This window comes from Carcharodon carcharias, chromosome 7 (assembly GCF_017639515.1).
Source record: "Carcharodon carcharias isolate sCarCar2 chromosome 7, sCarCar2.pri, whole genome shotgun sequence".
Lineage (NCBI taxonomy): Eukaryota > Metazoa > Chordata > Chondrichthyes > Lamniformes > Lamnidae > Carcharodon > Carcharodon carcharias.
In genome coordinates, this window is record NC_054473.1 from 145,429,677 (window position 1) to 145,443,018 (window position 13,342).

At 38.2% G+C, this 13,342-nt stretch overlaps 1 protein-coding gene across 1 annotated transcript in view; it reads left to right on the forward strand.

Annotated features, from left to right (window-relative positions):
- The first annotated feature begins 268 nt into the window (after window positions 1–268).
- The window catches only part of n4bp1 (nedd4 binding protein 1), a 29,156-nt gene continuing 16,082 nt past the window's right edge, over window positions 269–13,342 (forward strand). Inside the window, exons 1-2 of the mRNA XM_041191261.1 lie at window positions 269–792; window positions 2,356–3,917. Of these exons, the coding sequence (XP_041047195.1) occupies window positions 469–792; window positions 2,356–3,917 (1,886 nt within the window). The 5' untranslated portion in view covers window positions 269–468. The remainder of the gene's footprint in view (window positions 793–2,355; window positions 3,918–13,342) is intronic.

Here is a 13,342-nt window from a genome sequence, read left to right on the forward strand (position 1 = left end):
GGAATTATTTTTTTTTTCCTCGTGACATACCCTGTCATTTGTAGTTTGCATGCATAATACATTAAAAAAAAGCCCCTGCCATGTCACTGTCATCCATGCAGTAAGTGGAAAGTCCCAGTGCTGTTCATGCCATGGGGGCGCTCGCGTTGACTCAGGCGGGCGCGCGCGCTCGCTCTCCCGCTCGCACTCGCGCTACTGCCCAATGATTCTACGACGTGGGGACGCTCGCAACGTGAGGACGTTCATAGTGTGGCGACGGCCGCAGCGTGAGGACGCCGGCGCCACTGTGACATCACGGTTCGGGGGATTTCTCGCTCCCCTTCCCGGAGCAGTGATGTCGGAGTTTAGAGACGTCGCCTGTTTTGGATTTGACGGCTCGGGGAACAGAGCAACGCTTCACGGTTTTACCACCATCAGCCGTCGCCGCGTGTACCTGTAGTCTCGCCAAGCCCACTGATCGGTCCAGTTATGGCCGGTGTGGCGACTTCGAGCGGTCACCGACCTAAAGCACAGCCCCATAGGCCTCTCGCTGCTCCCGAGGCCGTCGCCGCCGCCGCACCCCCTCCTCCCGGCTGGCAGGCGCAGGCTGGCGACATCAGCGACGAGTTCGCGGTTTGCAGCGACAAGCAGGATCATCTGGAGAGTAAGAAGGCCGACATCGAGGAGCTTTTCAAAGTGGTCCTGGCCATCTCGCTGCCTCTGTCGATGGCTCATTACCCATCTGAGCCTGCTGGCTCCCAACAAATCTGGGTGCAGCTGAAGGGGAGACGCGAGCAAGTCAGAAAAGCCAAGGTACGTTTGGGGACCGGGTTGGTTCTGTCCCTGGAACTAGAGGAGTCTCCATTCGCTCGGTCTGTACGGAGGGGGTGGGGAGGGGAGCAGAGCCGGAAATGTACAAGCTTTAGTCACTCTTGAAATGTGATAGGTAGTTTTAAAAGTAAACAGTGCCAAGAATACACTTTGCTGAAGTATAGTAATTGTTTTTTTGAGCAGGAAACTTGACCTGGTGTTTCCCGAGAGTTTGGGATGCTGTTTATTGGGGACTTTTTGTGTAAGAAGTTAATTTTGGGGGTGGGAGACATTAATGACAGAATCAGAATGGAATGATTCTCATTATTTTACACTAACCGTGTCCCATCAGCGGGAGGTTATGTTGCTGAAATAGATTTGCTCCAGAACTTTTAGTCAATACATATCAGGAATCTTGTATTTTTGGTAATAGTATTTTTTGTGGATGTCAACAGCTGAACTTGGTCATTTTAGCAACAAGTTGTCTCTTTAAAGTTGCCTTTTTCTCAATCTATGATGTTTTTGTTCTAATGCAGATTTATTTAATCGATTATAAAAACAGAAAATTTGTAACCAATATAATTTTTATTGTGTGGTAAATTTGATTGTAACATAATTACTGATTGGAACTAGACTCAACTCTGAAAGAAACTAAAGTCCCAAATCTAGTAAGATGACATGAAGTGTTGTTGAATGTTTTTCAAGTCTACATCGAATGTGTTACTATGGAATTCTCATTGAATTACTTGATAGTGACAGAAAAATTCCACGGTTGCAACATTTGGAAGCCAAGATCATATAACCTTGTTTGGCTGCTAAGCAATGGTACTATAAAAGGAAATAAGATGCAAATGAATGTAGGAAGTCATAATTTTGCTTAGCCAACCAATTGCTGTAAATTTATATTTGTTTGGGCTAGGTAGCTTCAGTTACAAAACAAGTAATTTTGCTAAGTTCCCATTGACTATGCTATAATGTGCGCTTCTTCTATTGACATATGTTTTACGGTGTATTGAACATTACCTCAACAATAAATATTTTAAAACTTGTGTGCCCCTAAGCATAGAATGTGTGTTGACTTTGGTGTGAAATAGCTTTTGAAATTGTGTTAAACTTATAGATGCAATCTCAACAGCAATAAGCAATTGGTTTATTATTACTGTATTTAATTTGTCATTGAGACAATTGAGGGAGTGAATGTCACTGTTTTCAGCAAGTGAAATCAGTGTTTGAATTGGAACTTTTATCATTGCAAATTATAATTACATATTTACAGAGTACAAGTGGCTTAGAATATTCCACCTGATTCAATATCCTTGTCCACAGGTCCAAAAACAGCAAGTCATTCTGAGCAGGCCAGTTGGATCAGCAATGATCATCCTACCTTTCCTCAAATAGTTAGTTTACAAGAAGTTTATTTCAACATTTGCTTGATTTTCTTCCTCTCCCCACCACCCCCACCCCCGCAATGAGTAAGGAAACTGAAGTTTTGCAAACAAAATTTAAAGTGTAATTAATTATGCATTATTGATCAACAGTTCTAATAGCCTCTTTTACATTTTATAGGAATATATCAAGGGTGTTTGTAATCCAGAATTTCGCCAAATTGAGTGTTATCCAAAGGATATGAATTGTATTTTTGAAGGAGCCGAAGGCTTGTTTCTCAAATGTCTGATACAAGATACCTGTGCTGATATCTCCATGGCAAGTGCTGGAGTGATTGCCATTACAGGAGGTACAGAGGCGGTGATCATGGCAAAAACTCGAATACAGCAGTTTGTGCAACTCTTCAAAGATAACCAAAGTTTACCAAACAAAAGGGAATCCTCGATTAAGAGGAACTTCAAACGTTTTATAGAATTACATGCTGATAAATATACAATGGATTTGCTGCTCTTGCCCAGTTCTGTAAAGGAGGAACTTATGAATCTTGCTGAAGATGTACTTCATCATGAAGAACTTATAGATCTTACTTTGGAAGCTGATGATCATTCACAAATTGTTAATCATGAAGCATTTAACTCCTCCCAAAACACTGAGAATTCTGAGGCAAAATCTAAAGACCTGCTCTCCCTTGAAGAAGCTAGAAAACAGGCTGGCACACCTGTATCTGAACTTGCTCAGCAAATGGACACAATGCTTACACAAGTAACTCAAAAATCATTTGGTCCAGAATCCGAGCAAATATCTTGCGAGGCAACTTCAGCGGGAAAGGAGAGACTGTCATGCAAAAGAAGATCATCTTCTAGCGAGGACAGGCATACAAAGCGTCAGTTTTCAGGAGATATTGATGAAGTTGCAGCAGTTGTCACAACAACTAAAGTGCCTTGTAATAACTTGGTCACTGATGATCTCGATGTCTGTAATGCTCTCTTAATTGAACAGCAAGATAATCAAATTGAAGAAGATTCAACAGATACTACACCAGAAATGGAATTCAACATGCTTGTAGAATTTTTTAGAACAATGGGTTATCCCAGTGATATTATAAAAAGAGTCATTATTGAAATGGGACAGAATGAAGAACCAATGTTACTGCTTAAAAGAATTGTTGAAGAAAGTAAACATTTGGAAGAAGAGGAAACTGCTGGTGTACATCAGGCAGCTGTTCCAAGTAGCTCAAGTGCAAGTTCAATGAATGAACCAAAGAAAAATCCACAAAGAGAGAGACTGGGAACTTGTACTTTCAGAACTGCAAAAGTTGAAGAAAGTAACACACAGTCTAAACCAGTAGCCAATTATTTACAAGACCAATGGAACAATGAGACACTACATCCTGTAAATGTAGCATTGGTCAGTAATGCCCAGGGCAACAAAGATGAAGTCTTAAAAATGCCTCCTACATTCAGGTTAATTAATGACACTGAGAATTTTCACCCAGTCAAGCATTGTAATAATGATTTAGTTACTGAGAGAAGATTGTTAAATGAAAGTGATATTGTAGCAAGAGGCAGTTCCGAACAGCCACTGTTGCCTGTGTCTTCCAATCGACAAGTGGGTCCTTCAGTGACTGGAGTTCAGCGGTTCAATGATTTACTGAAAAGCCCTTACACATTAACCCTAACAGGCGATCCAGGGAAACCAAATTTAAAACATATTATAATTGATGGAAGTAACATTGCTATGGCGTGAGTATTATTAAATTACCTTCAGATTTGTGCATTACACAGGATGTGGCAAAATTTTGGACAAGTGTTAGTTTTGACTCCGTTATGGTGCCCTTCTTTGAATAAGCTTGAATTATACTCCAGCATATAGTCACTCAATCTTTACTCCAACATTTAGTTATTCCAGTGCAGTACTTATTGAATATTACCTTGCTAGAGGAAATGTTTTCTGGAGCAGACTGAGTTCCATGGCAATGCTAAACATCCCATGGCACTATTCAAAGAAGGGGAAAGAGCTCCTCTGGCCAACATGATTCCCTTAACCAAGTCTCAAAAAGAGTTAACTGATTATTCTTTTCTGTTGCTTGTGAGACCATGTGTGCAAAATGACTGAAACAAAGTGTCTAAGTGCATATTACTCAAATTTATTCATTGCATTTCAAGTGCTTTGAGTTGTTTGAAAAATATAATGTGTTAGATAAATGTAGAAGTGTTTTGAAGGCTCTACCACTGTATACTAGGTCTATGCTGATTTGAAATAGTTAAAAAATTGAATACATTTCTCGAATGAGCCAGTTGGCATTGGCATAATTGAAATAACCAACCAGGTTTGCAAAATAAATACAATTGACAAGTTTATTAGTTGAGGTTAAGTTTACTGTTTTAGCAATCTTTTATTTCATTATACTTAATGTCGTAGTCTTCACTCATTGCTGATGGATCACATTTCCAAAGAACTAAGTTTCAATTATTCAATTTGATTTTGAAAAACTGGACAAAAACCAGATCCAGCTAGGCCGGATGTAGAATTTATAATTTCTGTGGCAGACATGTTTGTATTGTGAGCAAAACAAATAGCTATCTTCAACTTGCTTAAAAGTGATGAATGCTTGAATCTCAAAGAACTGAATGATTAAATTGATAATTGCAAAGGCTGTGACTATTCGCTATATACTCAAGCGCTATGATAATCCTAACAGGCCCTTTAGACAAACACCTTTGGGAAAATGTACAAGGTTACTTCAAATGATTTTAAGTTCTCATCAAAGAACATAGAGGCAATAAATAGGGTTTTTTCATAGAGAGAAGTAGATTCCGGAATAAAGCTGTAATCAATTAATGAGTTTTCAGAAACAAAAACAAAAAATGCTGGAAAAACTCAGCAGATCTGACAACATCCGTGGAGAGAAAGACAGAGTTAACGTTTCAAGTCCGTATCACTCTTCAGAAGAAGTCTGAAGAAGAGTCATACGGACTCGAAACATCAACTCTTTCTCTCCACAGTGCTGTCAGGCCTGCTGAGTTTTTTCAGTATTTTTTGTTTTTGTTTCCAATTTCCAGCGTTCGCAGCATTTTGCCTTTATATTATAATTTTTCAGAGGTGGTTTCAGGCTAAGCAATTAAAATTAACAATGTATGTGGCAATTTCTGCAGTTTAAAGTAGATGATGGTAATTGTGTTACCAGGTGCTGGAATCCATCATGAAGTGAAGAAGCACGGGTTTAATTTTCCCACTCCTCTGATTGCTTTGGGGGAAGTGAAAGAGAAAATGCCAAGGCTTTGGGAGCAATCAATAATTATCTACTGATTAAATTATCAACCTCTGGGTCTGTAGCCAGGTGGTCAGTGGAAAGATGATGGGTAAGGGATAGCAAATAGACTTTAAGGTGGAAAAATATATGGAAATGCATGGTAGTATAGGAAATGTTTGTGCAGTGTATGACCCAGATTTCACAATTGGCAACAAAGTGCCTTACTTACTGCTGACCTCAAAGAAAGCTTCTCACTATAGTCAAGGATGTTTTTTTGCCAGCCTGCACTAGCTTTCTTTAGGAGATTGTTAGACAGTCATGAAAATTGTGTGTTGTTATTTCAATTATGATCTTTTCTTGCTTTTCATTCTTAATTATTTAAGGGTATATTTACATAAGAATTTTAGAGTTCTTCTCTCCTGTATTAGAATTGGAGTACAGACAGGCTTTGTCCTGGGATACCCTCATCGGAACTGTGAAGTATTGATCATCATAGCTGCACCCCGCCCCCGTTCAAGTTAATAGTGTTTGTTTATTTCTATGAGAACAGGAATAAGGCCATGTTTCTCTGCTAGCCATTCAGTTAGATCATGGTTGTCATGTGTCTTAACTTAATCTTCCTTGCCTTGGTTCTGTAACCTTTATTATCCTTGTCTATCAAGAACCTCCAATCTCAGTTTTGATATTTACAATTGGCAGCTTTTTTGGGCAGGAGGAGAGAGAAAGAATTTCTCATTTCCCCTGTGCTTTTTGTGAAGAAGTGCTTCCTCACACCACCCTTAACAACCTAGGTCTAATTTTAAGATTATGACCCTGGTGGACTTTCCATCCAGCAGAAATATTCTCTTTCTCTCTCTCTCTCTCTTTCTATCTCTCTGTCTCTGTATTTACACCCATTCTGCATTCATTTGCCCTGCAGAGAAAAAAAGAACAATATGAGTGAGTGGCACAGAAATTGTTTTGTGAAATGATAGATCTACTTATTAGGGTGATAGCTTGCTTATATGTTCTGCTACTGGGGAACTTTGAAGGCATTTCTAGTATGCCCTTGATGATGAACTGCTTCGTAATTCAATAACAGGAGCAGTAATAGCTTGTCTCCCTGGCCAACACAGATTCAATGAGTTTTGTGTGTCATCCTTGCACAGAGGCCAGTAAGTTGGTAGTTTATTTGCTGCTGGTGCTGAATTGAATAAATAAACACCTGGCCTGAAAGCACTGCTGATCACCCTCTACATTGCCACATGAGGCAATCCAACAAGGCACCTGTCACGAAAGGGATTTCCTTCAGTTTTTAAACGATTAAACAAACATGAAACAAAAGCAGAATGTGCTCTAAACACTTGGGAGCACAAGAATTGAAGTAGGCCATTCAGGCCCTGGAGCTTGCCCCTCCATTTAATTAGATGATGACTGATGTGTAGCTCAATTCCTCCTCAACACTGTTGGTCCATATTCTCTGATATCCTTGCCTTATAAAAATCCTCGATCTCGGTTTTGACCCAGCATTCACATGCTTTGGGGTGGAAGAGTTCCACATTTCAACCACATATCTTTTTTATCAGATCCTTTTCCCGATTTAAACACCTTGATTAGGACACCCCTTAACCATTTTAAATTCTAGTTTACGTACCCTGCCCTTATAATTTGATCCTTTAAGCCCTGGAATCATTCTGGCGAATTTACAAGAACAGACAGTAAGGTAAATCTGCAGTTTTTTTTAAGAGACTGAGTTTGTTACCTTGTCTGTCCTGGTTAGTTTGTTGTATTTTTCCCAACACTGGTCACTAAACCCACCCCCAGAAATCCCCAGTAGCCACTCACGATGCCTTTCTGTAAATTACAACTGTTAGAGCAGCTTGTAGCTATTGTCTCTGTTCCAGGAATTAGGGTTCAAAGTACAGTTTTAGTTTTACAGACTTTATTATAGAAATTGACACTCGGGGGTGCCACAATGACAGTGTGAAGGCTGCAGGAGACCTCTGGTTTCAGGTGCTGAGCTTGGTTACAAGATGATTTAGCTATCCAATTCTTCCATACCTTTAGGAAGGTTTTGTTTTAATAATAGCTGAACTGCCTCATGAACTTCACTTTCACATTTGCAGCTAACTTGCATCAACTTCATTCCAGGGAGTGGGTGTCATAACAAATTCTGTCCTTACAAGTACAGAAAAGATAAACAGATTGTCGTCAAACAGATGGGTATATCTATTAGACTTGGTTAGCTCTTATCATCTATCAAGATGTCAATCAGTACAACGTCAGAGATTTGAGCCATTTGTTATTCTACAAATATTGCTTGTTTAAAAGTTTTTGAAAATCCAATTTTTATCTTCAAATGGAGCTCTTTAATAAAACCTTTCCTGCTTCTTAATACTTACCAGCAACTGAAGGAACGGGTCCCTATTAACAAAACTTGACAGCTCTTATTTTGACTTTGTCTTGCAACTTCTGTAAAAATGAGCATTCAGCCTCTGAAAATTACATTTTTGCAGTGTTTTCCAACAATTTTGAACTAATATTTTGAGTAATTTTAAACAAGAGATACAACATGATAACACTTGCCTTGATTTCCAAGCCTCAGGAATGGCGTATGGTGTTTGTCCTGAGCTTTTTATAGTGGCATATGATTGGCTTAAGGTGTAAACAATTGTCTGCGGTGGTTCTGGGGCCTCTGATTTGTAATTATGCCTGCTACAGCATGTTAAAATTATTTGAGGAAGTTTTGATATAAATTTTCAATGCAGAGATTAGATTAGATTACAGCTAAGCTGTAATCTAATAAATATAAGCATGGCTCATATTTCACAACACTATTGCCTGTTAGGTTAGATAAGCAAACTGGCCCAATTGCACTTGGTCAAGGGGAAAAAAAACATCAGCTATTAAGAGCTTCAAAGTCTAATTTCAGATCTTTGACTCTAGTGTAAACATAGCTTCAGCATTTAAAATTTCAAACTTTTCTTTGTGAACAGGTTTGTAACATCCCAACAATGGCATCATGAGGTTTTAGAAAGAGAAAGTGGACATGAATTTTGAAGAGCCAGTGTACATTTATTTTCTTTGGAACAATGTTCTGTTCACTTTTTAAAAAAAAGAACTGCCACTAGCTTTTCATAAGAAATAGGAACAGGAGTAGACCATTCGACCCCTCGAGCCTGCTCTGCCATTCAATAAGATCATGGCTGATCTTCTTGTGTTTCGACTTCCAGATTCCCATCTAACCCCAATAACCTTTGATCCCCTTGCCCAACAAGAATCTGTCTACCACGGCCTTAAAAATATTCAATGACCCTGCCTCCACCACCTGAGGCAGAGAGTTCCAAAGTCTCACAGCCCTCAGAGAGAAAAAATTCTCCTCATCTCTGTTCTAAAGCAGTGCCCCCTAGTTCTGGACTCACCCACAAGAGGAAACATCCTTTCCACGTCCATCTTGTCAAGGCCGTTTAGGATCTTGTATACTTCGATCAAACCACCCCTCACTCTTCTAAACTCCAGTGGAAACAAGTCCAGTCTGTCCAACCTTTCCTCATAAGACAACCCACTCATTTCAGGTATCAATCTAGTAAACCTCCTTTGAACTGCCTCTAATGCATTTACATCCTTCCTTAAATAAGGAAATGGCACACAGTATTTGAGGTGTGGTCTCACCACTGCCCTGTGTAGCTGAAGCATAACATCCTTACTTTTATGTTCAATCCCTCTCATAATAAATAAAGGATAGCATTCCATTAGCCTTCTTAATTACTTGCTATACCTGCATATTAACTTTTTGTGACTCCTGTACTAGAACACCTAGATCCCTCTGCATCTCAGAATTATGCAGTCATTCTCCATTTAAGTAATCCTCTACTTCTTTGTTCTTCTGCCAAAGCGAACTTCATGTTTTCCCACATTAAACTCCATTTGCCAGATTTTTGCCCACTCACTAAACCTATCTATATCCATCTGCAATCTAACGTCCTCTTCACAACATAACTTTCCGACCTCTCTTGGTGTCATCTGCAAACTTAGCTGCCACGTCTTCACTCCCCTCATCTAAGTCATCGATGTAAATCATAAAAAGTTGAGGCACCACTACAGACCCCTGTGGGACTCCACTCCTCACATCCTGCTGATCAGAAAAAGACCCATTTGTGCATAATCTCTGCTTTCTGCCAGCCCGCCAATCTTCTACCCATGCTAATATATTGCCCACAATACCATGCACTTTTATTTTCTGTAATAATGTTTGATGTGGCACCTTATCAATTGCCTTCTGGAAATCCAAGTACAACACATCTACAGCCTCAATTTTATCCACTGCGCATGTTACTCCTTCAAAAAACTCCAATAAATTGGTTAAACATGATTTTCCTTTCACAAACTCATGCTGACTCTTCCCTATTTCCTTGAGCTCTTCTAAATGCCCAGCTATAACCTCCTTAATGATTGATTCTAATAACTTCCCCACAATTGACGTCAAATTAACTGGCCTATAGTTTCCTGATTTCTGCCTCCCTCCCTTCTTGAATAGATGGGTTATATTTGCTACTTTCCAATCTGATGGAACCTATGAAACTAGCAAATTTTGGAAAATTAACACCAGTGCATCACCTACCTCATTATCCAGCTGTTTTAAGACCCTAGGATGTAGTCCATTGGGACCCGGAGATTTGCCAGCTTGCAGCTCCATCAATTTGCTCAGTACTGTTTCTCTAGTGATTTCAGTTTCACCAAGTTCCTTTCTCCCGTTCACCTCCTGATTTGCAGCTATTACTAGAATGTTTTTTGTATCCTCTATAGTGAACACAGAAGCAAAATATTTGTTCATTTCTTCTGCCATTTCCTTATTATCTACTATTAACTCATCACTGTCACTCTCTAGAGGACCAACGCTCACTTTAGTTACTCTTTTCCTTTTTAAGTACCTGCAGAAACTCTTACTATCCATTTTTACATTTCTAGCTAGCTTCCTCTCATACTCTAACTTCTTTCCCCTGATTAACCTTCAGCCCCACTCATCAGGGAATCCCAATTCCTATGACATTCCTAGCAGCATCTAATCATGTCCCTTTCATTCACTCCACTTATGGTGGCTTAATTTATACTTGAATATATCTTTTTGATCTGTATTAAAGTTTTTTACATCTATGATAACCTAAACTATTTAACTATAAATTGCATAGCCAGCTAAAGTCAAGAGCCGAAAAAATAGCTGGCTACTTGTAATGGGACTGATTCTGTTAGGAAATAGCTGAAATATTTAAAAGTCAATATAACATCTGTAAGCAAAAAGACATTGTGATGAAGCTAATGATCTTTGCAAAGCAAATAAGGATTAATAAGTAGGTAGAAAGTTTGAAAGCTGGCTTTTGCATCATAAATGGGAATAAGTAGTGCTGTTTTTGTTTTAGGTTTGTTAAATATCTCCTCTCTTTCAACTTCTTCAGCTTTAAGATATAATAATTTATTTTCCTTTGCACTCTATTCCATATTAAGTTTCCTGGTAAGCTGATTAATTCAGCATTTTAAGAACATTAGTGCTTATGAAAAAAAAGTCAGCTTTGAGATTAGCAGGAATTTGTAATATCCTGCTCTTACGTCTTATTTTCCACACATTACAAAAACAAATTGGCATTTCATTTTTTGAACTGTTTCACACACGATCAAAATCTGTGCACTTAATTCATAATCTGCATCTTATTAGTTAATTACAGGAACTCAAAACTCCTTTCTATAATTTTGCAGATCATAGAGTATCCCAATGCAGCTGACTATGGTTTTTCTAAGAGTTAGATTTACAATTTTCATTTTTGTCCCATACCAAAGGGATTCTCAATTACCCAATTAAAAACCATACATGAAGCTAGTGTGAGATATGAGACTACCCTTTAAACAGATTCTATCAAATGTTTCAGTGACCAAAGTATGATTAACATTTTTTCCCTTCCACTCTGCATACTTGTGAAGAAGTGGCGGAGGCGTGTCACTCCAGAGTATAAATTCATACGTAGATGTACTATTCACAGTAAAAAAAAAAGCAAATAGTCATGTCAATCTGAATCATATCTAGATTCTTTGTGTCACATGTAATTGTGTAGTTAAGTTGCAAAGTATATGCTATTTGGTATTCTGTGGAATGAGTCACTTAATCACCATTTGTGTTCTAATTGGGGGATTCCCATATTACCACATTACCATAAACATCACTGCTTTGCAGTAACCTTCGGTATTCTGTACTTTCCTGCCGACAACTAGGTGAACAAACTTTTGACAACTGCTTTTATAGGTTGTTGTTTCTTGAGAAATGTTTCCAAATCCTTAATTTAGTTGCACAAGTCTTCCTCCTACTAAAGCATATAGAAATCCTAGCATGGAACTCCTGGGAAGTTATTTTTGTTCTTTTTTTATTAGTGACAGAGAATTCTGATTTGGAATGCTGGGCACTATGTTGCAAAATGTTTTTTCATTGGACGTGTATGTTTCTTCCATAAAAGCTATGTTTTTCAAAACTATTGGGAATGAAGAGAATTATGTTAGTTTTTAAATAAAGGAAATGTAATCAGTACATGCTGAAAAATTATAACCTTGAAAGCGGTGATTGATATCTCCGATGGGAATTTCCACAAATGTGTGTTTTTTGGCCCTTCTGTTTTTCTATAAGAAAATATGAGAATGAGCCTCAGAACTCATAAGTGTACAATATAGCCTTGCATTTGCAAGCATTCCTTGTTCACAAGCATTACTTGTATCTGGAAAAGTACATCATTGTACGTCCATTTTATGGGCACAGTTTGCCAATAACTCTAAAGTCAATAGGTGCTTTTTGGGAAAAAGGATTCACAGCATTTTTGGATTAATTGAAATTTTTGATATCCAAAGTAAATTTTCAACAAAAAAAATCTAATTTACTTATTTCATGGTAAATTTATTAATTGAATTGTTTTTGCCTTTAAAATTCTCATTAATTTCTTAATTTTAAGATACCAGGTTTTCTTGAAAGCATATAAATTTTGTTCCAAGTGCTGAATGTTTTAATTTAAGGCAGATCCTGCAATCTGAGCATATAGAATGGATACAATTTCCTAAGATATCACAATACCACTTAAATAATGTTTCTGTCTGTCCCCAATAGAATCTTTATTTTTCAAAATTGTTTGATGTAAATCTAGAGGGCAATTATCACAAGCTTCATTCAGGTAACACTTGTATTAAGTTTCTTTTTTTTAAATATTGTTTGTTTGTTGTGACACAGGTACACAGAGGCAATGTCTTTCCTCATCCTAAGTAAAGTTCTGTTCGCCTACAAAAAAAAATTCAAATTTGAAAGCGAACAAAGTTTCAAGATTCACAATTGTACATCATGTTTAAAGTTTAGAGTTATCTTTGTTATAAAACCAGTGCTGCCAGTTGTGTAACACCCTCGTTTCCTCACCTCCCTAACAGTGCTGTTTGATCCATGCTTTCCACCTCTGTTTACTCCTGACAGGTGCCAAGGCTCCAACTGTGAGTCATATCCAACATTTCCATCCATATGCTGCTCCACCCCAGAAGCCCCAATACAAGTGTTGCTGAATTTAATGACTCCCCACCATAGTGTTATCCAAGACTACCCTGCAGAATTACCCAAGTCCTTGATTGCCAATAGTACAGCTAAAGCCTAAAGCCCATTCCCCTTGCATGCTACAACAAAATAACAGACTTATAACTCCAACTAGGATACTTTGCATACTAGTTTGCTGTGTTTTCTTAACATTGACACTGATAAAGTGTAAAGAATGATAACCTAAATAAAAGAATACACATTAGCCAATCTGCCATTGTGTTATATATAGTAGTTAAGACCAAATGCTGTATTCAAGACCAGTAGGGTTAGAAGGTGAAGGAAAATGGAAGGTTAATTGAATTGGGCAATGAATGGGGAGTGAGGAG